The sequence below is a fragment of the Vombatus ursinus genome, unplaced genomic scaffold (assembly GCF_900497805.2).
Source record: "Vombatus ursinus unplaced genomic scaffold, bare-nosed wombat genome assembly UNPS02014781.1, whole genome shotgun sequence".
NCBI lineage: Eukaryota > Metazoa > Chordata > Mammalia > Diprotodontia > Vombatidae > Vombatus > Vombatus ursinus.
The window spans coordinates 45,726,884-45,753,716 of record NW_020954559.1 but is presented as its reverse complement, the minus strand read 5'-3'; the positions used below and the strand labels follow the sequence as shown (position 1 = coordinate 45,753,716).

Below are 26,833 nucleotides of genomic sequence, written 5' to 3'. Positions count from 1 at the left end.
GGTAAACTTGTCCTGTTCCATGCAGATCACAGATGTGTAGCCCTCTGTATCATGTATGTATGAAGCCTTATATATAGGTGCTTACTGTGGTTTAGGACCTCAACCTCACCAAGCATACTTCATAAATGTGCTTCCTTAGGCTTTCTGGGTGTTTGAGTTAGATACTAGGGATGATAGGTTTGGGGTTTGGGTTTTTTGTTTTTGTTTCTGTTTTTGTTTTTTTAATGTTTACATTTTTTTTTCCAATTGCATGTAAAAACAATTTTTTAACATTCTTTTTTTAAATTTTGAATTCCAAATTCTCTCCCTCCCTCCCCTCTCCACTCCTTGAGAAGGTAAGCAATTTGTACATGTGTAGTCATGCACACTATTTCCATATTAGCCATGTTGTGAAAGAAAACACAGCCTTTCCTCAAAAAGAAGAAAAGTTTAAAATATATATATATATATATGCTTTGATCTGCATTCAGACTCCATCAGGTGGATAGCATTTTTCATCGTAAGTCCTCCAGAATTATCTCAGATCATTGTATTACTGAGAATAGCTAAGTCATTTACAGTTGATCATAATCAATATTGCTGTTACTGGTACAGTGTTCACTTGGTTCACACTTCACTTTGCATCAGTTCATATAAGTTTTCAGATATTTCTGAAACCATCTTGTTCATTATTTCCATCACATGGAAATGCATCACAATCATGTAATACAGCTTGTTCAGCTATTCACTGGGGATGATATTGATCATGTGCTTCTTGAAATAGACCTCATAGATGTAGCCACTCATCTTTGTAGGCCTCATTATGAAGTGGAGGAGACATGAAGAACAGGAGGCATCAGAGATATGTTCGTGGCCCTGGTGCTGCTCTTGCATGCCCATCCAAATGTCCCAGTCTCAGAGCTTTTCCAGCATTACCTTGAATAGCTCCACCCCATTCGTATATAAGGATTTCCTGAGCAGTCATTCTAGGCTGAGTATGATTTCTACTGAGTATAGGAATGATGGGCCCTCTGCTTTTTGCTCATAGCCCTTCATAGCCTTGGTCATTATAGGCAAAGATACAGTGAACAATTACCCTACTCAAGCAGGTGGGTGGACTGACTAAAGAAGCTGAAGAAATCAGTCTTCTAGGATTGCAGCAGACTTTGCCTTAAGGCTTAGGGTAAAGAGAGGCTGGCCTTGAAGTATTAAAACACCATGGTGTTCTTTTTGCTGATGGATATGTGCTGGATTCCCCTCAAACCAAACAGGGTGACCATGTCTATTCTTCATAGTAACTGTCAATGCAACCTTTGTCATCTAAAACTTTACACCCTGAGCAGAGAACGTAGCATCCTATCTGAGTAGTTGGTCCAGATCCTACCGTGACTGCTGTAGGCACAATGGCAAGTCTTATTGTGGGTGGAGCATGGTTGAACTCAGTAGGGGGCTGGTATCCCAATAGCTGCAACTATCCCCATGCCCTCGTAGCTTTGCCTCAGAAACTTTCGATACTCTTTCAGCTCTATGTTTGCCTAATGACTAGTGATTGTGACTCTTCAGCAAAGCTAAATGAGATACCCATCTTTAGCAGGATGGGCTCCCCACTATGAGAACGAGGTACATAGTTTGTAGTATTTCTTAGGTAAACAGAGCCCTTCCTTTTCAGCCTACAAAGGTCTATGTATCTTGCTATTCTAGCTTAGAACTAGTACTGCTTGGCTCTCTAGCCTCTAGAGAAGTACCTTGGCCATAACCTTGAGGTAAAAGGAACTTTTGTCTTTAATACAGATGAGCATGTGACCTAGGGCCACCATGTTGAGGAGCCATACTCATGGGGAGAATGTGTATGAACACACACTTTATTTTTATATATATATATATGTAAATATGCATATATGCACCCATGTATGTGTGCATGCATGTGTACCTACATGCTCTGCCATCAGATAACATGGTTGAGGGCAATATCATGGGTGCTTCATCACTCATCCCAGGCCTCATCTTCCAGGAACATGGGGCCATCCACAGTCACATACTTTTTCTCTGACTGGAGTAGACCTTGACATCTAATGTTTTATTAGTCAGCAACATCTTTTTTTGGCACCTTCTGGTGTCTTGTGGTCTCGTTGTCCTGCTCAGACTCCAGGTTTTCTACATCTTTGCTCACTGAGCATCTAGATTAGTTGGATGTTGAGGACAGTCACCAGAGGGAGTGGCATTGAACCCCACCTGGCAGAGGCATGATAGAACCAACTGGTTTATCAACCTTTAAGTTTTATACCAGGTACCAGCTTTGTTTCTTCTGGCCTCAGAACAGTTTCTCCAAGGTGCCCAGCTTCTAATTGTCCATACCAGGGATTAGTGATGAATAAAAGAGAACTCTTCACCACTGGCTCTTGTGGGGCTGTCAGGTGGCACAGCAGCTCCTACCCGGGCCACCTTCTCTATACTACCTCCCTCTCTTCCCTTTCTTACACTTTACACCCCTACACACACTCTACCATCCAATGATACTTGTTTACAGACTGACTTTGCCTTATAATCAGTATACATATTTCCAATTATTTCTTTATTAAATAGTTTTGTATCTTATTCTGTTCACATTTGATGAAAATCATAATTAAAGAGATTGTCTGTATTTTGTGTTTTAAATGCAGATGCATATAGTAGGTAATTGGCTCCGTATCTTGGTTATATAATGTTAGACTATTCAAGACACTGTATGTAAGAGTGTATCTTTAACACTGCTAAGCAAGTTTGAGTTAATAAGTTCTTTATACCAGTCCCATTACAAACAAACCTTCCTTCCCCTTTGATAGCTGTTTTATTTAGAGATGATGTATGCTTACAATCTTTTTTTGTTTAGAGATGACTATTGCAAGAATAAAATAAAATTTTCTTTTTTTTTGTTTTTCGTTAGCTATTAAGGTTAATACATACCACCAGCACAACACAGAAGAAAAATGTTGCAACCTCAGGACGTGAAGAATATACAGTGGCTTTTATTAAAAAACAGATTGAAGAATTCAACATAGGAAAAAGACATTTAGCCAACATGATGGGAGAGGATCCAGAAACTTTTACCCAAGAGGATATTGATGTAAGTACAGTTGCTCTGTTGGAGAAATAATTTACTATAGAGTTGGATATTGAAAGTGTGTTACTTTAACATGGGCCCCTCAGATCTCTCCTAAGTTTTAATTGAATTGCTAGATGAATGAAAAATACCATTTATACTTCTCCAGTAGGAGATATGACTTTGATAAAGATACTACCTTCCACTGCTGTGTAAGGTCAGACATCACTCTACAGGATTGCATATTTGTGTCTTTTATTGAATGTAGTTTTTAGTTTTTACTGGTAATAGATAATCTCCTTGTTTCAAGGTCATGAGAGCCTCTACAGGTGTCTAAAATGATTACATTATGGGTAAATGTTTCTTTGTTATACATAGTTAGGTTATGTTTTCTTGCAAGATGATATATCAGATTATAATGGGAATGTCAGATTTGTGGGAAATCCTATAAATAAACATGAATTTGGTATGTTAAATGTTTTTAATATATACTTGCATTGTTAAAGAGGTTCTAGTGATTTGAGAATTGGACTGACTTTTGGTTCTAGTTCCCCTATAGCCAGGGGTCATTAAAGTATTATGTTAAATTAGGGAACTTTGAATAATAGTTGGTGATATTTGATTGTTAAGTAACCTGAAATAACTGGAGTAAGTGTTCAATTTAACTAAAAACTATTTAGCTTGCTTTGATAAAATGCCAGCTCTAACATCCATATAATCTTATTCTTAAATATTATGAATAATTTATAACCAGGTATAAGAATCTTATTACAAAGTCTAATCTTCATCAGACTGTTGAAGTATTTGGTAGGACATGATTCTTTTTTTATACATCTTAATTATTTTCATGTTGTCCAAAAGTCTCATCCTAATGAAAACCTCAATACCAGTTTTCCCTTCACCTGTTGAAGCCCAGTTGAGTTGGGGCTGTGGGAGCTGCTTTTTTTGTTTTGTTCTTTTTTGGTAGCAGGGGAGGGTTATGGTGGTGGTGGTGTAGTGATCACATAGTAATTCCGTATTTTAGTTGATCTGCCCATTTCATGAATAAGATGATAAAATTATAATTGGTTACATCTCATTTCATAGCTAATTTTTAGTTACATAGTAATAATAACATGTAACAAGCATCAGCCAGAATCTATAATCAAAGTAAGATTGAGCCTTATGTTTTTAAAAGAGAAGCAGTTCGTATTAAGATGTAATTTGGAAAAAGATTTTAAAAGACATCCAAATGCCTTTTTAAAAAATTCTTAGTTTTGTGTCTGTTTGTTTATTTTTTAAATTTTGATAAATTGCTGTCTCAATGTTGAGAGAGATAAGGAGGCCTTGGGTGTATCATTTCAGCTTTTCATTTTCCAAATAGCATATGGAGCATACACAGGGCAAATTCAGGTGAGCTTAAGGGACAGAACATTATTACAGCAGAGTTTTATTTATCTAGTTTTTTAAGTAGATCAAAATTTTCGAAGACATTAAGGCTGTCTTTTTGGTAGCATGCAACATAGAGGTTAAAAGAGGAATTGGGCATTTTGAGAACTACTTAATGGTTTTTGTGCATTAGTAGGATATGAATTAAAAAGATTAATTAGAATACAGAGTTAATCCAACAAGTAGTTGGTTCAGACTGAACTACTGATTATTTTATAAAATCTTTAGAAGCTAGTTTTGCCACACAACTTAATTCCTATAATAATAATGATTTATTTGTCAGTTTAAGGTTTTCAGAAGGCTTTACATGTGTTTACTTATTTGATCCTCATAGCACTTTGTGAGGTGGATGCTGTTATCTCCATTTTAGAAATAAGAGGCTGAGGCTGAGAGTGGTTAAGTGACTTGCTCAGGTCCACACATCTAGGCAGGATTTGAAATTAGGTTTTCCTGAATCCAAGTCCAACACTCTCTCCACCTAGCTATCTAGCTAAACTAGAAGCATCAATAAAAATCATATTTGTAAATATTTATGCTAAAATACCTTTTGAAAACAAACTTTGAAATAAGTTAAAACAACTAGATTAGGGATTTAGTCGAGCAGGGTTTCAAGAAATTCTTCTGTACTACTTACTTTGAAAGATAATAATCACTCTATATTAAAGGGGCACTAAACAATGGAAGTTAGTGTTTATTCAGTCAAGAAGATTAAAGTTCAAAGACATAGTTTCAGTTCTCAGATTATCAATTTGTTTCCCAGATATAAAGTGTTTATTGGTGCCAGTGTACTGAGATAATAATAACGGACATTTTATAAAGCACTTTAAGGTGATTTACATATTTTATCTCATTTGATCCTTATACAACCTAGGAGGTAAATGCTTTTATTATCTTCATTTTGCAATTTAAAAAATTGAAGTAAAGCAAGATGTTAGGTAACTTGCCCAAGGTCATACAACTAATAAGACAGTATTTTTATGACGCATAATTCAAACTCACACCTTTCTGACTCCACTCTATCCACTATGCCGCCAAGCTACCTAGGATAGGAGAGAACAAATTTTCTGCATTTTTACAAATAGTTATATGTGTGTGTGTGTCTAATGATGACTCCAAAATTGAATGAATGACATAGTATGCTCAGAAAAAGAAAGTAGCTCTGGAAAATTTAAATTTTACTTTGTGGTTATAATTACTGGCCTATTTAGCTTGATGTGTTCCATTTTACTTTTAATATATATTGTATGTGTTCTTGTTATTACTATTAGTAATAAATAAAATGCTAATCAAAACTATTTAATAATTATTGCTTTTGAAGTACCTTGCTTATACCATAAAATAATTTAACTGTATTTCAGGAATCCATAATTTCAAAGTGGAAATTTTATCCAGTGATGTAATTTGTGGCCTATCCACATCTTCTCTTCCTATATGATTCTTCTTCATGTCTGCCCATGAATCTAATATGAACAGTCCATCTCACACACTAGTATTCTTCCCTCTTCCACCCCCCCGCCCAGGTCTTGGGTGTCTATTTGATATTTCTTGGTCTTTATGATCAGTCTGCCTCCTTTTCTGATCATATGTTCCTAGATGCTGTCCTTTACACATCTTCTTTCACACAAACGATAGTAAGATTCCTACATTTAAATTGATTCCCAGTTATTACCTATGTGATCTTGTGCAAATTATCTTTCTAGGCCTCATCTGTAAAATCAGGAAATTGGACTTAATTGCCTCTTTTTTTCTGTTCTGTCTATAATGCTGAGCCTGTGATTTTTTTCTACTAATCCTACTTTTGCCCTCTACACTCTGTCTATTGCCCAGATCACTTAAGATTTTGATTTTTTTATATATTATTTGTATTCTATCTATACCCATATACTACCACTAAAAGAATGTCGATATTATGGGGGCAACTAGGTGGTGCAGTGGATAGAGCTCCGGCCTTGGAATCAGGAGGATCTTAGTTCAAATCTGGCCTCAGACACTTGACACTAACCCTGATCGCCTCACCAAAAAGGGAAAAAAAAAGTGTTGATTTTAAAAAGAAGTGTTTTTGTTTCAGGAAGCAGACTGGGATAGTTGAAAACACAGCATTATTTCCCAAGTGAAATTCCATCTACTCTCTTCTGTTCTATTCTGGACCTAGTTTACTATCCACATGCAGTATCTGTTTACATGCTCAAGACATATTGATCTGGTCTGCTGAAGAATATCATTTGTGGTTGCCTGCTTGTTCTCTTATTATATTTTCATTTCTATTCTGTATGTATGTAGATTATTCCCCATGATTTTGAAGAGATGAGTTGCCCTGTTGATGTCATCTGTGATTTTTTTTCCCTTCCATCAGTGTCTTTCCCTCTTTCAGACATCTTGAAGATCAATCTCTCAATGCACTTCTTTCACCTCTAGGCCAGATTTTCTCTCTGTAGTCAGCCTGCTCCAGCTGCTCTTGCTATCATCCTCAGCTTAGAGTCATTTCTTTCTCTTCACATGGCACATGAGGACCTAAAGATGTCAAAAAATCCACAAGTGGTGATTCTGCTGGTATCACATGAGGAAAAGGTCCATTTCAGAAAGGTGAAAGAAAGCTTTCTTTTTTGTTTGCATGTTGTCCTTTTTGCAGTTCATCTTTGATTTATCTTAGCATGATCTAGTCTAATTTGTCCTCACACTCACTGCACACTTGTTTTTCCCTCACTTCTCATTGTTTTATCGGGTGATACTATGTATAATTTTTCACCATCTTCTCATAAAGGTTGCTGATAATGAGAGCACCAACTCCTACAGCATTTCCTAATCACCCATCTCACAGGGGCAGGAGAGAATAGGAGTATGACTCCTCATCCCCTAAACCTCAATGGGGGCCGATTGAGGCAGACACATAGATTCCCCCCAAGCCTTGATGGGAGCAGATCAAGGCAGGTACATGCTTTACCCAAATCCCCAAAATGGGTTCCCCCAAAGCACTGAAGGGGCATCAAGGCAAGCACAAATGCATCTCCCTCATGTGCATTCCTATTCCCCCACTCACTGACCAGCGCCCACTCTCTTTCTAGGGAAACAGAAAAGGCACATCGCCAGCAATAGCCTCACAGCTTTACGTCACTTCATCCCTGTATCTAACTGTGCGAGCGTAGTGGAGACGTTTTGAACCATAACCATGAGAACTCATATCTGACACCTGGGGATTAGAGATTGTCATGCTATGGATCCTGGGAAACTAAACTCTGAGAAAGCATGACAAAAATCCACCTTACCTTACTCACACTGCAGCCTCTCTGTGGTGTTCATTTCTGGTTTTTAGAGCGCGCTTCACCCTGCCCCTCTCAGTCACTTGGAAGTTCCGTCCCCTTCCAGCTCTGCTTCCGGCTTCCTCTTGGCTTCAGAATTGCTGACTTATCCTGGAAGGTCCCTTAAGACCCAGGGCCTCCTCCCCGCACAGTCTTCCACTCCTGTGGCCCACTAACCGTGGAATATCCCTCTACGGAGTCTTCCCTCCTTCTGCCATTCTTGAATTCCTCCTGGCATTCCCCTTCCTGTGCCTGACTTCTGGACTTCAAACCTTCATCCTCAAACCATCCCCTCTCCCTGCCCCACCACCCCCTGCCATTTTTCAACAAGCTTTTGCGTGTTTCTTCCCACTTTAGAATGACAGTTCTTCGAGGACAAGGATTGTCTTTCTTTGGGCTAGCATTTGTGTTCCCAGCCCTTAGCATGGAACCTGGCACATAATAAGCAATTTATTAAATGTTTTTTTTCCCCTTTCTGTTGCTCATGATTGTCTTCCAGATAATTGAACTTGCTAAAAGTTAGCCATCCCCACAAATAATGTTATTGTACTATTGTAGGTTGTTATGGGCAAACTTCTGTGGCAGCAGGCATGATCTAAGGTTGCTTAACTAAATAATGTGACATCCAGTAGAAAGCATGACTAATAAAAATATGGAAAATGAAGAATTTTGAAAGCCCATCATTTAAAAAAAAAACTATCAGGAAGGATTACTTGTGATTAACTATACCTTTCAAAAACATTTTTAGAGAATCCACAGAATTCCTACTTTGCTTTTGATTTAGTATGAACAGAAGGATGGTCATTAGTTTCTATGTATAGTCGTTGAATAAACAGTTTGTAAAGAAGCATATCTCCTTATACCAGTAATTATTTTTAAACCAAGCTACTATGGTATCATTAGGAATACAGAGTATTAACTTACAAATGTTTTAGGATCATATTACCCAGGAGCATAGATTTAGAATTGGAAGGGAACTCAGAGCATCTAATGTAGTTCACCTCTTCATTTTACAGATGAGGAAACCAAGTCCTAGGGAGGTTAAGGGACTTTCTTTACTTTTCTTGGTCACACAGGTAGTAAGGGTTAATTAACAAGTATCTGTTAAGCTTCGATTATTTGCCAATTACAAACACAAAAATGAAATTCTGTGTCCTCAAGGAGTTTATTCTGTGTGTGTGTGTGTGTGTGTGTGTGTGTGTGTGTGTGAACACAGCAACATGTACTTATAAGCAGATACAAAATAAATACAAGGTAATGGGGGTGGGGAGCACCTTCATGTAGCAGGTGACAGTTGAGCTTGAGTTTTGAAAGAAACCAAGGATTCTAAGTGGCAAGTGAAGGAGGGCGTATGTTCCAGGTATGGAGTATAACCAATGCAGAGGTGTATAAATTGGAGATTTGTGTGTGTTGAATAGCAAGAAGGATAATCTGGCTAGACCTCAGAATGCTGGTAGAATTTGAACCCAAGTCTTCTGAGAAGATTTAAGAGAACAAACAATAGCATACTATAGGGTCTTACATCTACCAGTTATTTTAATTAATTTCCCACTTACAATCAGATGCTGAAAATATTTTAAAGACCAACTAATATTTGCTATGCATAATTAAATTTCTTTTGTAAAAATACTACAAAAGCAATTTAGCACAACTGGTAGCAGAATTATCAGACTTTGCACTTTGAACAGTAATAATCCCTTCAATATGCCTATGTACCTTCATGTCATTGTAGGAAATCAGTTTATTCAAAGTATTTTGGAAGTAGACTTTAATGTGTCATTACTTGTCTTTGTATATTAAACACATAGATTTTGAATTTTTAAACTACTACAGTTTGAGATAATAGTTAAAGACATTTCAGTCGTGTTGACTGTTTTGAATATAGAATTTACTAATGCTTATATTTGGGAATTAAAGTTAAGCAGTACATTACTTTTGAATTTCAGGGAAAAAGCTAGCAAATTGATATATAACTGCAGAAGTCTACCAATTACTTTTTAATTGGTATTATAGACCTTGCTCTGAAACCAGAATGTTTTATTCTCCTAAGTGTGAATATGCTGTATGAAGTTTCTCTAATTGATTTGCTGTGCCCATTCCATTTGATGTATCATTTTTCACAATATTTCATAATTTGTGCTCATTTCTAATGAACAGAGTCGTTAGGACAGGCATGTCTAAGTACAACTGACAGCTAACATTAGGTGCCAGATGCAGTTTATAAAGCTATGTAGAACTGCAGAGAACAGTTTAAATAAATTAGCACCTGTACATTAGTCTCACTTGCTGGTAATTTATAAGCGAATCAGTAGAGATGACATTTAGGTAAGTCATTGATCAAGTTAACAGCTGCATACCCACTGCCCAGCTGGGATACCTAATTAATAGAGATTGCAGTCTTGACCCAGTGCTTCTCCCCATTTGAGTCTAATCTTTTTTTAGTTCTCAATTTAAGCTTAAGGATGTAGTAAATACTTTGCCTTCCTTTCAGCAAACAGTCAAAATCATTGATATTCTAGTTTAATTCTGAAAATGTAGCTAATATTTTTATTAATCAAAGATTACCTTAAGCATTATGATCTACTTAGATTAACTTTTATTATTATTCACTTTATGTGTGTATAGTCATTTGTGGAACTTAATCTTTATTGCATAGTATTTTCAAAAAACTGGAAGAGTCATTTTCTGATCTTGTATTTAATATAAATATTGCACATTTAGTTTTGGAAAAGGCATTTTTAAATGATTAGCTAACCATTGAATTCGAATTAATTTGTACAATACTTTTCAGAAAGTGGCTTCGCTTATAATTTTGCCAAGTTACTCTGTAGACATTATTATGGTCATTGAATATCCATTGAATACATATGTGGTATCAGTATCCAAGAGAAATTAATTTCTTAGTTTTCTGGTTTTATGTGTTCTTAGATGTATTGTTTAAATAAGGAATTTATGCTAGTTAATATTTTACTTACATAGAAAATAAGTTTCTCCTCTCCCCAGAACGTTAAAGAAAATAGAGTGAGCGTATAGTTTCAGTCTGTTCCTTTAGAAGAAATTGTAGTTTCATTCAAAGGATCCATGTTCTAGATGTCATCCCATTAGAAATATATCTTATGAAAAAATATATATCTTATGAATATTTATTAGTACTTAACCTAAAATGTACTTTTATTTTACTTGACTCAAAGGAGAGTCCTATTTTAAAAGCATAAGAGGAAGTAATTTTTTAGTTTAAAAATTATTTCATCAGAATATTTTCTATTTTATAAACAGAAATTTTTGTAATATATACCATTCAGTTCTACCTAATTCTTGTTTCAGATTGTGTTCTTGGTTTAGTTTTTGGCTTTAAAAATTCCTTCAGGTTTCAATTTACTTGTTTAAGTACTTATGATGTAATTTAAGAAGTGCTTTCCATATGTTATCTACTTATGAAACGTTCTCCCAGTACAATGGTCTCTGTTTTGTCAATTAAGCTGTTCTGTTCCTATTCATTGTGTTCCTTCTTCTTTGAATCTTCCTGTTCCATAGTTGATAGTTTTATTCATTTTCTTTCCAGTTAATTATAGCATCTAGTGGAGGGGAAGGGAAATAAGTTTACTAGTAGTTTGCAGAACTAATGCTAAAGAGAAGATGCTCAGCAAGGGTCATAAGGTCATAGATCTAGAGCTGGAAGAAACTTTAGACACCATCTAATTCACACTTGGATTTTAGGGATGAGGAAACTGAAGGCCAGAAAAGTTAATAACTTGTTCAAGGTTATGCATTAAATGGCAATGACTTGAACCCATCTTTTCTGACTCCATATCCAGAGCTCTAGGATTTGGGAACTTATGCCAAGAACAGCATCCTTTAGGGGAGGAATTCTTTTTTTTTTTTTTTTTTTTGCTAGGCAATGGGGTTAAGTGACTTGCCCAGGGTCACACAGCTCGTATTATTATTATGTGTCTGAGGCTGGATTTGAACTCAGGTCGTCCTGACTCCAAGGCTGGTGCTGTATCCACTGCGCCCCCTAGCTGCCCCTTAGGGGAGGAATTCTTAACCTTTCTTGTGTCATACACCCCTTTGGTAGTCTGGATCCCTTCTCATAGATATTAGGTGGATAAGAGAGAATACATAGAATTACAAAGGAAACCAGTTATTGAAGTAATTTTAATTTTTTTTAAGTTCACATAACTGAGGTTAAGCACTCCTGCTCTGTGAAAGTTAGTTGAGACTTAATAAAAGCAGTTGCTGGGAATTAGGTTACTTTAGGAAGAGGGGAACCCATCATCAGTGTTTAGCTTCTATCTGATACAAGGCCCTTTTCTTGATTCCACTGAAATTTGTCTGAAATGATCACTTGTCATTAGGGGCTTACATTTTAGTTTGATAAAACAACACAGATTAAGAAATTGGTAGAATGTAAGTTCCTTGAGGTTAGGGACTGTTTTTTATCTTTGTGTTCCCTTTGCCTATCACAGTACTTGGCACATGGTAGGTACTTAATAAATTCTTGTCAAATTGCTTACAAAATAAAAAAGTAACAATGCAAAATGTGTTCTGGTCAAAGCTATCCTTAAAAACCAATGTTTTGTCTATCAGTATTGGGTAATACTTGATTAACAAAACAGTATTAACATTTGTACTTAGAGGGAATTGAAATGACATAAAATAATATAAAAATAAGACTACTTCTGTTTTGGTTGCTTGTGTTTTTTTAATTTTTTTTTTCTTTTTCATTGCTATTTTTTCTTTTTCATTACTTTAATTTTGAAAAATCCCTACTTCTTTACCCAGATTGCAGTCTTATAAACACAAAATAAAAAAGAAAGGGAGAAAAAGTAACCAACACATCAACTGAATCTGCTGGAATATTTAGTGCTCCACACCAGTATGCTTCCACTTCTATAAAAAAAAAGAGAAATACTGCTTTCTCCATGATACTATCCCTCTTCCCTCTAACCAGGAGTGATCTCTCTCCTCTACTTACATAGTTTGTCTGAACCTCTCACAGTGGTTAGGAGGTACTGTTAACTCCTTCTATAAATCAGTTGCAACCATATCCATGACTTAGTAGATAAATTCTAGGGAGTTGATTGAAGCACTTAAAAATTCAGTGACTTGCATAGAGTCACACAGGTAGTAAATATCAGAGTAAGAATTTGAACTCACCTTTTCTTGAATTCAAGTCTAACACTTTACTACGCTGCATCCTTGTACTTATGTTTATACTGTTCCATAATAGATTGTAAGCTTCTTGAAGTGACTTTTTTTTTTTTTTTTTTACAAATTTTCTTTTTTGTTATTCTGAATTTGGAAAGATCAAACAAATAACTACATTGGTACTCTTTAGGAGGAATTATAACCACCATCTCTGATCTCTTTTTCCTCTTACCCTTAATGAATGGTCTCTCTTTTAACACCACATATTGTTCACATCATCTATTCCTTAGAGATTTAGAATTGCTAGAGTTCCTGGATGGAATTGCCTATCCCATGGAATGTGTAAAGGCTAGGAAGGTAGGTTAGATCCTATATGCATTTTTTTATTTGTTTCTCAGATTTTTCAAACTTGAGAGGAGAAATGCTCATGTAGCTATTACATTTTAAAACATTGCACCCTGTTCGTAGCATTTTTAGGGTAATTCTCAACAATACACAAATTTAGCCTCTGAAGCTAGGGTGGAAAACATTTCAAATTCACTACAACTTCCTATGGTAGCGGTAGGCCCTGTTAGAATGACGTAATGTACTCAGCTAAGAATCAGTTTCTTTGACCTTTCACAGAGTAGCAGAGTCACAGTACTGCCAGGATAGGGCCAATGCTAAGAAAAACAAATAATTACCAGCCTTACCACAAAAGCTTTCCTTTCAGAGACTGCCTTCTATACTCTTACCTCTTCTTCCCATTCTTTGTGGATTTTATGCGCACGTACACACACGTGCGCATACACACACACACACACATACTCGCTCTCTCTCACATACACATGCATGCACACACACATTTGTTGTTTAAACATAATAGTTTTCTTTCCCTTTTCCCCTCTGTTGGAATTATAATTTCATTTAAAAAATTATTCACTTCTGTGCAGCACCTTAACGTTAGTGACATTCCACTATGATAAGTCTTCAATTATTGTTGGCTAGGGAACTGTTCCTTATTACAGAATATTTGTGTTTCACACTAGTGCTCAGTGTATTTATTACTCTGCATGCTTGCAAGGAAGAGGAGCGTACTTTGATGCTTTCAATAACACAGCAACTTAAAATACAATTTGATTTTGTCCTCTAATACTTAAGGAATTAATTTTGAAGAGTGTATGAAATAAAGTGAGATAGAAAATAGAAATTTTAAAGTGTAGATAACAACACTATTATCTGCATTTGAAACAGTATTGGTCTGTGAAACCAGAGTTGGCAAGTACTGGATTGGAGAGTAGCCAGATTCCATAAGAACAAAGGAAGTAAGAAAAGGATGGAGATAGTCATTTGGATTTAAAATGACAGAAATATAATAGACTAGTAGGCCATAGCTTTAGAAAGGAAAAAAATATGATCAAGTTCAAAAAATCCACATGGAGATTATCGATAGAGAAGTTGGGTGAGCGGATAGTAGTTTCTTTAGTAGATCACATGAGTTAGAGATTTTTAAGGAGAGAGCTGTTAACTCCAATCTCTGTAATAATTTTTAGACATGTATATAGCTAGCCTGCAGAGGTCCTGAAAGGGTTCATGACACAAAAATGGTTAAGAACTCTTGACTTAGTGCCTTTTTAAAAATTGTTGTCAAATCATGTCCGACTCTTCATGAACCCATTTGGAGTTCTCTTGGTAAAGATATTATAGTGGTATGCCATTTCCTTCTCCAGTGGATTGAGGCAAACAGAGTTTAAGTGACTTGCCCAGGATCATACAGTTAGTGAGTGTCTGAAGTAGGATTTGAGCCAAGGTCTTTTCTGACTCCAGCCCCTGTGCTCTATCCTCTGTGCCACCTAGCTGCCTCTATTGTTGACATTACAGTATGACAGAAAGCATTGTGGTATAATAGCAAACACTGGAGTTAACGAGAAGATAAGGGTTTATTAAGTTCCAGTTGTATTATGTAATGTTAAGATTATAAACAGAAGAGGACTGGTTCAGAGGATTTGTGTTCATATTCCACTTGTGATGCTTACTGCCTGTGTGATTTTTGACAAGTCACTTAACCTTTCTGGGCCTCAGTTTTCTCATTTGTGAAGGTAAATGAGTGAGCTAGATGACCTTTGAGGACCCTTCTACCTCTAGAACTATCATCCTGTCATCTTAAGGCAATTGATCTCTTTGGGCCGTAAGCTGAAGGAGTTGCACCAGATGATTTTTAAGCCCCCTTCTAGTTTTAAATGCTGTGAGCCTGTTACATAAATTTCTTGACCCTCAGTTTCCTTATTTGTAAAATGGTGATAATAATCCTATAATGGTATTAAGTAGTCTTACCTTGTATAATGTTGAGGGCTGTGCTTTGGAAATTGTTAAACCCTATGTAAAAGTAAACTTATTATTCAGTATTCTTAAAAGATTTATTATTATTATTATTATTATTCTTGTTATATTAATGCAAAATAAACTCTATACTTTTAATTTACTTATTTTATGCTTTCATATTTTTCCTGCTATCTTCTACCTTTATTCACCTGATATTAGAAAAAGAGTAGGAATTGTTACCATTGTGCAGCATATATACTTTATACTGTGCTCCAAAACATACCTGTTTAATGTTTTACAGGATGTTCCATTTATGACTTTATGAATTTTTATTATAATTATTCCTCACTTCTCAAATGGTGTGTTCACCTTTTTGGGTTCAAATGGTTGCTATTCTATAGGTACAAAAAGAAACCAAATTACCATTTCAAAAAATCAAAGTAATCTTTTGTTTGCTTGAGAATTTTTATAGAATGCCAGTAGAAGATTAATGAAAGTAATGTTAAGATCTTGTTGGTCACACTCTATGCCTATTAAGTAGTTTAAAGCACTGTCAAGAATACTTATTCTTTGTAAACATTTCAGGTGGCAAGTATTTTTAAAAATTGTTTTAAGTGTTACTTTATTTGCTATTTTCTTTGTTGTCCTGTTCCCATACTTCACACACCCCTTCCTCATGTGTTATTATTCTTGCTCAATTTGTAATTACTGCCATTAATGAACCTTTATATTAGATATGCTTTATGTTGCAGCACTTTTATACCTTTTTTTGTTGTTGGTTTGAATTTAATAGAATCACAGAAATGTGGATTGTAAAGGGACCTCAAAGGCCAATTTGACCAACTTTTTTTTTTATTAATTTATTTTAATTTATCAACAATCACTTCTATAAGCTTTCGAGTTTTTAATTTTTCTCCCCCTCCCTCCCCAAGATGTCATGCAATCTAATATAGGCTATACATATACATTCCTATATTTTCACATTAGTGATGTTGTAAGTAAGAATTATAAGGAGGAACCATGAGAAAGAGGAAACAAAACACAACAGAAGAAAAAAATAGAAAATTATGTGCTTTGATCTGCATTCAAACTCCATAGTTCTTTCTTTGGTGTGGATAGCATTTTCCATCATGAGGCTTTTAGAAATATCTTAGATCCTTGTATTGCTGAGAGGGGTTAAGTCTATCAAAGTCAGTCATCACTCAATGTGGCTGTTACTGTGTACAACATTCTTCTGGTTCTACTTACTTCACTCAGCATCAGTCCAGGTTTATTTGAAGTCTGCCTGTTCATCATTTCTTATAACACAGTAGTATTCCTACATTCATATATCACATTCACAATTTTGTGTGTCTTTCTCTCCATCCTTTTCCCCCCTGTTTATGCTTTTCTTTCTCCTTTTTCCTCCTCACTAATGTTTTGCTTTTGACCACCACCTCCCTCACGTCCCACCTCCCTTCTATTAGCACCCCCTCCCTTTTCTTTCCCCTTTTCCCTCCTACTACCTATAGGGCATGTTAGATTTCTATGCCTAACTGATTATGTTGTTCCCTTCTTGAGCCAAATCTGATGAGAGTGAGGTTCAAACAATGCTCATCTCCCTCCCTTCTTTCCTTCCTTTCCCTCTGCTATAATAGATTTTTGTGCCTTTTCCTGTGATGTAATTTACCCTTGTCTGCCTCCTCCTTTCCTTTTCTCTCAGTACATTTTCTTAGATCAGATTAATTCACTTACTTGGATCCATTTAACCCACTTGATTAGATTTTTTCATCATTACATCCAAGTCAATTTATAGTCTCCCCCTTTATGTATACCCCTTTAACATGGTATAATAACAATACAGTTCTCAAGAGTTAGAAGTGTCATCTTCCCTTGTAGAGATGTAAACAGTTTGCCCTTATTAACAACATATTGTATCTTTCTGTCCCATTTACCTTTTTATGTCTCTCTTGAGTCTTGGATCTGAAGATCAAATTTTCTGTTGAGCTCTGGTCTTTTTATTAGGAAGGTATAAAAGTCCCCTATTTCATTGAATATCACTCTCCTCCCCTGAAAGATCATGCTCATTTTCGCTAGGTCCAACCTTTTTTTTTTTAACAAGAATCCTCTCTATAATATCCCCAACAAGTGGGCATCCAGCCTTTGCAAATTACACTGCATCTTTAGCAATGGGAGTCTGGAAGAGAACACAGGCACACTGATTGTTACATTTCAGGTCCTGAGTATGACAATGAAAGCATTTGGACTGGTGGACTATGATAGTCACATCCTGCCCCCACCTACAACACTACTAACCTAGGAGGAGAATAAATAAGCCCATTTCCCTCTCCACAATGAGAAGGACTGTGTCTTCTATAAGTAGGGATTCAAAAATGCTCTCCAGGACATCTTCCTTATAGGTGGGATGGAGTAACTCTTTTACGCAAGTTGACATGTAGTGGTAAGAGCAATTAGAAAACTTGAGTTCAAGTTCTGCATTCTCTGTGACCATAGGCTAGCTACTCAAACTCTTTAGATTCCCAGTTTCTCATCTGCAAATTGAGAGTATTGGACTGGATAATTTCTATGGGCCCTTCTAGCTGTATCTCATTTAAGAATATATGGACTTCTTTTCCCATTAATTGGAGTTTCAGAAAGCACAGACAACTTTATTTCTATTTTCCTCGTCCCATACTTCAAGCAGAAGTTAGTTAAAAGAGCTTGAGCACATCCCATTGAACTTTTACAGTAGATGCTCAATTTGAACTCTAGTAGTTAATTTCCTAATCACATATATATCTTGACCAGATAGAATTTTATCATTCAGCCTAAAAAATGCCAGCTTCTAAAATGAATTTTCCCCTAGAGGTTAGCTAGTTTCAATATAATTTGAAGATAATTCTTTAATTTGTTCAATGATCAGCTTAATCAGATAATGATGTATTATACATATCTATATGAAAATGATCCTACAGTCCATTTGTTAATTCAACATTTTAAAGTAAATATTTTTTTAAAAAATTTCTGCAGTGATGATGAGTTTAGAGGGGTTGGGGAAAGCTTCCTGTAAATGGTGGGATTTTTAGCTGGGACTTAAAAGAAGCCAGGGAGGTCAGTAGTCTTTTCAGAGGAGGGAATGTATTCCCGCCATGGAGACAGCCAGAGAAAATGCCTAGATTCAGAAGATAAAGTGTTTTGTTTGTAGAATAGCAAGGAGGCCATTGTCACTGTATCAAAGAATATGTGTCAGGAAATAAGGTGTAAGAAGGATGAAAAGGTAGAAGGGGGCTCGGTTATGAAGGGCTTTGAATGCCAAACAGAGGATTTAGCATTTGCTCCTAGAGGCAAATGGAAGCCACTGGAGCTTATTGAGTAGAATAATGACTTGATCAGACCTGCATTTTAGGAAAATCACTTTAGAAGCTAAATAGAGGAGGAACTGGAGTGAGGAGAGACTTTAGGCAGGCAGACCCTCCAGCAGGCTATTGCAATAATGCTGTAGTGAGGTGATAAGGGCCTGCACTAGAGTAATGGCAGTGTCAGAAGAGAGAAGGGGACATTCAAGAGGTGTTGTAAAAGTGAAATTGATAGGCCTTGGCAACAGCATGGATATGGGGGGTGAGAGATAATGAGGAATCTAAGATGGTTCCTAGATTGTGAGCCTGAAAAACTGGGAGGATGGTGTTGCCCTCTATTGTGATATGGAAGATAGGGGGTGGGGAGGGTTTGGGGGGAAGATAAGTTCCATTTTGCACATATTGGGTTTAAGATATCTACTGGACATCAAATTTGAAATGTCTGAAAGGCAGTTGATGATTTGAGATTGGATGTCAGCAGAGAGTTTGGGGCAGGATAAGTAGATTTGAAAACCATTAGCATAGAGTTGGTAATTAAATACCAAATGAAAGAGTATAGAGGAAGAAGAGAAGAAGGCCGAGAATGAAACCCTGAGGGACACCTACAGTTAGAGAGTATGATCTGAAAAAGGATTTAGTAAAGGAGACAGAATGAGTGATGCGATAGGTAAGAGGAGAACCAGGAGAGAGTGGTGTTCCAAAAACCTGGAAGGAAGAGAGTATGAAGGAGGAGTGAGTGATCAATAGTGTAAGGCAATAGCGATGTCAAGGAGAATGAGGACTGAGAAAAACCCATTGGATTTGGCAATTAAGAGATTGGTAGTAACTTTGAAGAAAACAGTTCCAGTAGAATAAGTTCAGAAGAGGGATTGTAAGGGGTTAAGGAGAAAGTGAGAGGAGAGAGTATAGAGGTACCATTTTAAACATCATTTTCCAGAATTTTACCTACAAAGGTCAGGAGAGATATAGGATTATAGTGGAAATAGAAGAATCAAGTGAGAGTTTTTCAGATAGGGGAGCCATAGAAAAGTTTGTAGGTAGTGAGAAATGAGCCAGTAGAGAAGGAAAGATTGAAAATAAGTGGACAAGTAGGGATAACCTAGGGGGCAGTCTGTTGGAAGAGATAGGATGGAATGGGACCACCTAAACAAGTAGAAGGGTTAGCCTTGGTAAGGAGTAAGGTCAAATTCATCATGAGAGAAAGGGTTGTGAATGAGGTGGTAGTATCAGAAGACATCTGAGTGATAGGAAATGAGGAAGAGGGGGAAAGAGGGAGTTCACAGCGAATGGGCTCTTTTTTTTGTTCTTTTGTTTTTTTGGTTGTTTTTTTTTTTTCTTCTGTAAAACATGAGGCAAAATTCTCAGGTGAGAATGGGTGAAATGGTGCCTTGGAAGGTTTGAGGAGAGATGAAGTTTGGAAGAAACCAAAACTATCAATAGTCACATGAAAAATGTTCTAAATCACTTTTCTTTCTTTCTTTCTTTTTTTGGGGGGGGAGGGGCTAGGCAACGGGATTTAGTGTATTGCCCAGGGTCACACATCTAGTAAGTGTCAAGTGTCTGAGACCAGATTTGAACTCAGGTCCTCTTGACTTCAGGGCCAGTGTTCTATCCACTGCGCCACTGAGCTGCTCTCTCTAAATCACTTTTGATTAGAGAAATGCAAATTAAAATCAAATCTCAGATAACACCTCACACCTATCATATTAGCTAACATGGTAAAAAAAAGAAAATGACATGCTGGAGGGGATGTGGAAAAACAGATACACTAATGCACTGTTGGTGGAGTTGTGATCAGGGAAGGTCCTTTGTTCTTTGCCCAAGACTTTGTAATCCTTCACAATTACTTTCTAGATTCCTTATGGCCTCTGTAAATCACTAGCAGTGGGTCATAGTTAACAGATTAACAAGTCTTGGTATCTTCTGTTTCATATCCTAGATACTGTGTTAACCTCTTTTTGATATCATTTGCATTAAGAATTACATCCATTCTACTAGAATCAGTCAGAGTATATCAGCTACTACTGCTTACCTTTTCATCCAGTAAGGGTCAGAGGATTTCTCACATAAGTAACATTAATTCAGTAAATATTAAGTGCAGAGCACTGGCTTAAGTCCTGTAGGCATTATGTTAGGTAATAAGTAATAATTCCACGTGTAGGTACTGCTTCAACAAAATAACTTTCTCAAAACCACCTTGATATATAGATAATGTTAATATGATTTTCCACCCTTGATAAACAAGAAAATTAAAGTTCAGAAATGCTAAGAGACTTGCCTGTGGTCACACAAGTAGTGATAAGGGTAGAGCTGGAATTTAGGCTCAGTTCTTTTGACTCAAATTCTTAAACTACACCATGCTTCATCTCCAGAAGGCAGAATATAGGGGGAAAAAATCTATTTTTTTGGTTACTGGTATTAGAATATATTTTGTGGTACCAGTTGTTTTTTTTTTTTTTAATGACATGATATTACTTGAAAAGATTATATCCCCAGTATTTCTAGTTTCCTATGTTCACATTAAAATCACAGGTTCAGAGTGTCAGGTTCTGTCTGGGATAAGTGTTTTTTTTTTTCTTCTACCACTGTCCTTAAAATGAAGGTCATATTTCAGTGCTTCGTTATGCCATGGAAATGACCCTGGGTTCTTGATTTCAAGTGTCATTGGAGTTTGGGCCTACTGAGGGATTGCGTCTATTCTTTGAAGACTCATCTAGGGCCAGCTAGGTGGCACAGTGGATAGAGCGCCAGCCTTGGAGGCAGGAGGACCTGAGTTCAAATTTGGCCTCAGACCAAACACTTGACACTTACTAGCTGTGTGACCCTGAGCAAGTCACTTAACCCCAACTGCCTAAAAAAAAAAAAAAAAAGGAAAGAAGACTCGTCTAGCTAATTTCAGAGAAACTTATTGTCAGAAGGTTATAACATTTTTTTTTCTACTTATAGGAGCCTATTGAAATCCATGGGTTTCTGTGGCTATCTGGAGAACTTTTAATCATGGAGGCATTGTATTATATGTTGGTAGAGAGAATACCCACTCAGATGAAATCACAGACTTAACAACTTATTACTCTAGATGGAAATTGTCTCTCCTTCCTGTAATCTTTTAATACCACATTGGAACTCTCCTAGCACCCATCATATTCTAGATTATGTTATATATTATTTTCATATCTATTTAAAATCTTTCTAGATTTTAAGCTTATCAGCTGAATTCCTTTTTGTACATTGTATATAGTAGGCATTTAAATGCTTTTTAAAAATTGAATCAAATTGACAATTTAAATGCTTTGTTTATTTTTAGAGAGCTATTGCCTATCTCTTCCCAAGTGGCTTATTTGAAAAAAGGGCCAGGCCAATTATGAAGGTATATTAATTTTATTTACTATTTAAAAATGTTTTCATTCTGCGTTTTCTTATGTGTAGTGATTAATGTACCTTTTACTTGTTTTACAGCATCCTGATGACATTTTCCCAAAGCGTAGAGGTAAGTAAGCTCAGGACCATTTCCTTTTTATATCATTTCTTTGAGGCAAAGTGTTATATTGTAAAGTGGGTAAAATTTCCAAAATAATTTTTACAGGTGTAAAACCAATCCCTTTGTTTAAAACAGAAACAGTATAACTAAAACTGAAAAAATAAGAGTTTAAAGAGCTATAATTTTCCAAAGAAAACCTTCAAAAACACCTTCAACAATTAAAAATTTAGTCTTAATTTGCTTCTATAAGGAATAGGATGAGGGACTAGACCTGTAATTTCATAATAATTTCACTGGGAACTTCCAAATGAAGGAACTTCTCTGCCAGACCAAGTCCAGGGCTTCTCTGCAAATAGAACTCTGTGCCTTAGAAAATTGTCTGTCGCACTGAGAAGGGTAAATGATTTGCCTTGGGTCACACAGCAATTATTTATGAGATATGAGATTAGAACTCAGGTCTTTCTGGCTTCAAGGCCACTCTTCACTCTAGTCATGCTTTCTCTCTGGTTTTCTCCTGTATTTATTTTTACTAATCTTGTTAAAATTAAGTGAAAATGTAAAAATTCACTTTAAAAATTTAACATTTCACAAAAGGAAATTATTAAAACAAAATTAGAAAGCCAGATATAAATAGTTTAATAACATGTACTGGATTTGGTGAGTTTTGTGTTGTTGGGGGTTTTTTTTGTTTGTTTTTGTTTTTTGTGGTGCTATGATTTCATGGGTGCAAATGAATTCTACCAATGTAGAGAAATAACTGCTCTGCAACTAATTGTCTTAGAGAATTACATAGATAGGCTAACATAGGTTACCAGATAGTAGAGAATTCTGTGTCAGAGGCCAGACTTGAACCCAAATTGTTTTGACTCTGGCTTTCTCTTTATCCACTATACCACACTGCCACTCATCAAATTTAAAAAAAAAATGTTTAATTGTGTTAAAGGTCTATGTTTTTAGTAATTTTTCATCTACTTGTTCAGGAACACTTTCTTTTATTAAGCAATCTGGTCTAAACTGAGCCTGACTAGAGAGATTAGATAGATAGCTTTATGAGACTGACTGACTGACTGACTGTGTGTGTTGTGTGTGCGCACACACACACGTATGTACATGTAAATATGTCAGATATACTCATATTTTATGTTTAATTACACATACATAATTCTTTTTCCCCCCTATACTTGCAGAACTTAGCAATGTCATTATTCAGGGGTATGGATGGTTCCCTTACCTCTAATCTGACTCCATAGCATTTATAAAGCCCTTTTTGTAATGAGTCTCCTCTTGTCTTCTTCTCTTAAAAGCAGTGATTACTATCTTTGATTTGTTCACTTTTCATAAAAATGCAATATATAACATCTTTCTCTTTTTAAAATTAAAATTGGTTTTTTTTTACGAAATTTTTAATGAAATTCTGCTATACTCATGAATAGCTCTGAAATTAAATTAATTAAACAATTAATTAAACAAGTAAACTAGGATCAGGAAACATTATTGTGAAGGAAGTTGTATGACCCCAAAGCACTTTAGAAACATATAGACATCTTAGGGCAAATGAAGAGGTACAAAATGTTAGTTTGTTGTAGGAGAGTTGTACATGTAAACTATCCATCTCTTAATACCAATGCGTCATTATCTTGGCAAGTAAGGGGAGAAAGTGGCTGGAGAAAAGCAAAATAGCAAACCTCAAAATCAGTATTTCACAGAATCAGATAATTTTGAAGTGGTAGGGACCTCAGCAGCCATCTAGTCCAACCCCCAAATGAAAGGAATCCTTATTTTAACATCCCCCTCAAGTATTTACATCCAGGATCTGTTTGAAGACTTTCTACCATGCCTTGAATCAATCTATTCCTCTTATGGATATCTCACACTCAAACTTAACATGTCCAAAATAACTCATATTTACCCAGAACTAGTCCCTCTCTCAAACTTCCCTATTTGTGTTGATGGTACTGCTATTCTAGTCTCTTACCTCTCACCTCTTGAGTAATCTGTTACAATGGCCTTCTAACTGGCCTCCTTGCCCCAAGCATTTCCCTACTTCAATAGATCCTTGACACAGCTACCAAAATGATTTTCCTTAAGCACAGCTTGGACCATGTGAGACCCCTACTCAAAAACTCCATTGGCTTCCTATTGCTTCTATAATAAAATTTCTAGCCTGCTGATGAGCTTTTAAAGTCTTTCACAACCTGATCCTAACCTATCTTTCTAGCCTCATTATGTATAAGTTCTAATTTTCACTGTTCTTATATGCAGCACTCCATCTTCTATTTCTTTACCTTTGCACTGACCATTACTCATGGTGGGAATTTTCTCTCCTGACCTCTATATCAAAGAAACCCTGTTTTCTTTAAGAATATAGCTCCAGCCTTCAAGATGAAGCCTTTCTTGATCCTGTAAATTGCTAGTACCTTTCCACTCTAACTACCCTTTATTTATTCTCCATGAAACTATATACTTATTGTCTCTCCCCCTACCCCAGTTAGAATGTTAGGTCCTTGAAGGCAGAGGCTATTTTTTGCCTTTCTTTGTATCTTCAATGCTGCTTTGTGTCTTCAGTATTTTTAATACGATGCCAAGGGTATGTGGTAAACGTAATAAATTCTTTTTCAATCATTTGTCATAAGCTTTATACTAATTTGAGCTAAGTTCAGAAATGAAAAATAAGTCCCTGAAATCAAGGAATTTGTAATCTGATAGGGCCAATATGATGCCAGTATGGCAAAAGGTTAAATTTTAGAGGGGCAAAGGAAAGGTCAGGACAGTATGTTAAAAAAAAAATTAAGGAGGGGAGAGATCTTAAAAACAACTTTGTAAAAATCTAATAATCCTGGTTGTACTTCAAATAGCAGTTCAGGAGTTAAATCCAAAGCCTTTCTCAACACTCATTTACTCTGGAATATAATTGATCTCCATTAGCAAGAAAGGGAGTTTTAATTAAATGCTTACTATATGCCAGGCACTGTGCTAAGTATGCTGGGGATTCAAGCAAAGAAAACAGACCCCTGCCCTCAGAGACCTCACATTCTAATGGAGACAGGCTGCACCGAAAAAGGAACTGGAAATAGAATAGGGGCGATGTGCTCCCAGAGGCATGGTGGGAAGATGACAAGTGACTTGGAAGCCTGGTTCTAGGCAAGGTAAAACAGAGGCTCATCTCTCAGGTCCTGGTGACATATGGGCCAAGTTCAGGTTTCCAGTCTAGAATGTACATAGGCTTGTTTGGAGATGGCCAGGAAATCTTTCTTTTTGTGGAGAAAACAATGATTATCTTTTCTCTGGGAATTAGAAATTCAGTGTGTTCTCATTTTGTACAGGATAAAGGGACAGAACTCTTAGAAAATTTGGGATTGATATAAATTTATTTTCAAAAGTGTATCTTTAATAAACTATGTAAATGTTAGCTATTTATACCAGAAATTTATTTATACTAATAATTTCAACTTTCTCTAATTTGATTCCAAGTAATATTACATGTGAAAAATAATGTGTTGTAGAAGTGGATAATTCTGTACCTGGTTAATCTTAAAAAAAAACAAACTATGTGTTACAACTTTTCAAGTCTGTCAAAGGATGCTATGTAATTGGGGATTTGTAATTATAAAGAAAACGCTGACTACTAATCCAGGTATAAATAATTAACAAAGTTTTAAAAGTTTTGCTAATAGGTTATAGCATTACATAGAATATTTGAAATAAAGATTAAATGACGATTTAGTTTTCCAACTTAGTAAATGTTATACTCTTTTCATAAGACTTTATTAGTGTCTTGAATTTAGTAGTTAGTATATTTAATAAGGATGTCCTTTGCTATATTCTTGCATCATATTTTAACACTTGTATAATTCTTAATTTCATTTCAAATAACATTTTAAAACTGTAGGTTTTTTTATTTTGTTTTTAAGTTTGTTATTTTGATTACTAAGTATATACTGATTTTGTTGCTGAATCTGGTTTGGTGGCTGATATAGAGATCCCTCCCTTAGGCTGACTGGTTTTAGTTCTAATTGGTTGATTAGTGCTAGGGAAGTGCCAAAAACTATACCTCTGCCTAATAAAATGTGTTAGGATGAAAAAGCTGTAGAAGTGCAGTGGATAGAGCTCCAGGGCATAGAGTCAGGAAGACTCATCTTCCTGAGTTCAAATCTGGCATTAGACACTTACTAACCAGGTGACCCTGGCAAGTCACTAAACCCTGTTTGCTCTGTTTCCTCCTCTGTAAAATGAACTGGAGAAGGAAATGACAAATCACTCCAATATCTTTGCCAAGAAAACCCCAAATGAGATTATGAAGAGTTGTACATGACTGAAACAACTCACTCAAGAAAGTAACCTAGTCAAATGTAGTCAAGAAGGAAAACGATTGGGTAGTGTGATATGTCCAGTATTCAGTACCATGTCAGATGTTCAAGCCATTTATAGAAGAAGCAGTGATTTAAAAAGAGCAGTACTGAGAGATATTGATTCCAAGAAGGTGTGGAAAAGGAGGAAGACATTAAAAGAAACAGGAATTTATGGCATTTGGATTTAGTTGGGACAGGAGTTACAAAAATAGGTTCAAAGCCAGTTCGAGAATTCATTGCAGTCTTTTTGAGAAGAAATCTCCAAGTTGGTCACGAGTCAAGGAATCATATTTTCAGGCCTTATTTTCTTATATGGCTTGGATTTTATCCCCCTGTACAACTTCTTTAATCCTTTTCTTTATATTTTGATTTTATTTTTATAGACACTGTTTGTCTCTTTGACTTTTCTAAATGTAATCACTGAATACGTGTCTTTAAGG

The 26,833-nt window shown here is 36.0% G+C and overlaps 1 protein-coding gene across 1 annotated transcript in view; it reads left to right on the top strand.

The window, feature by feature from the left end:
- LOC114046116 (28S ribosomal protein S9, mitochondrial-like) overlaps positions 1-26,833 on the top strand; it is an 87,134-nt gene that overhangs the window by 24,689 nt on the left and 35,612 nt on the right. The window contains exons 2-4 of the mRNA XM_027866371.1: positions 2,903-3,082; positions 21,871-21,933; positions 22,023-22,053. Of these exons, the coding sequence (XP_027722172.1) occupies positions 2,903-3,082; positions 21,871-21,933; positions 22,023-22,053 (274 nt within the window). The remainder of the gene's footprint in view (positions 1-2,902; positions 3,083-21,870; positions 21,934-22,022; positions 22,054-26,833) is intronic.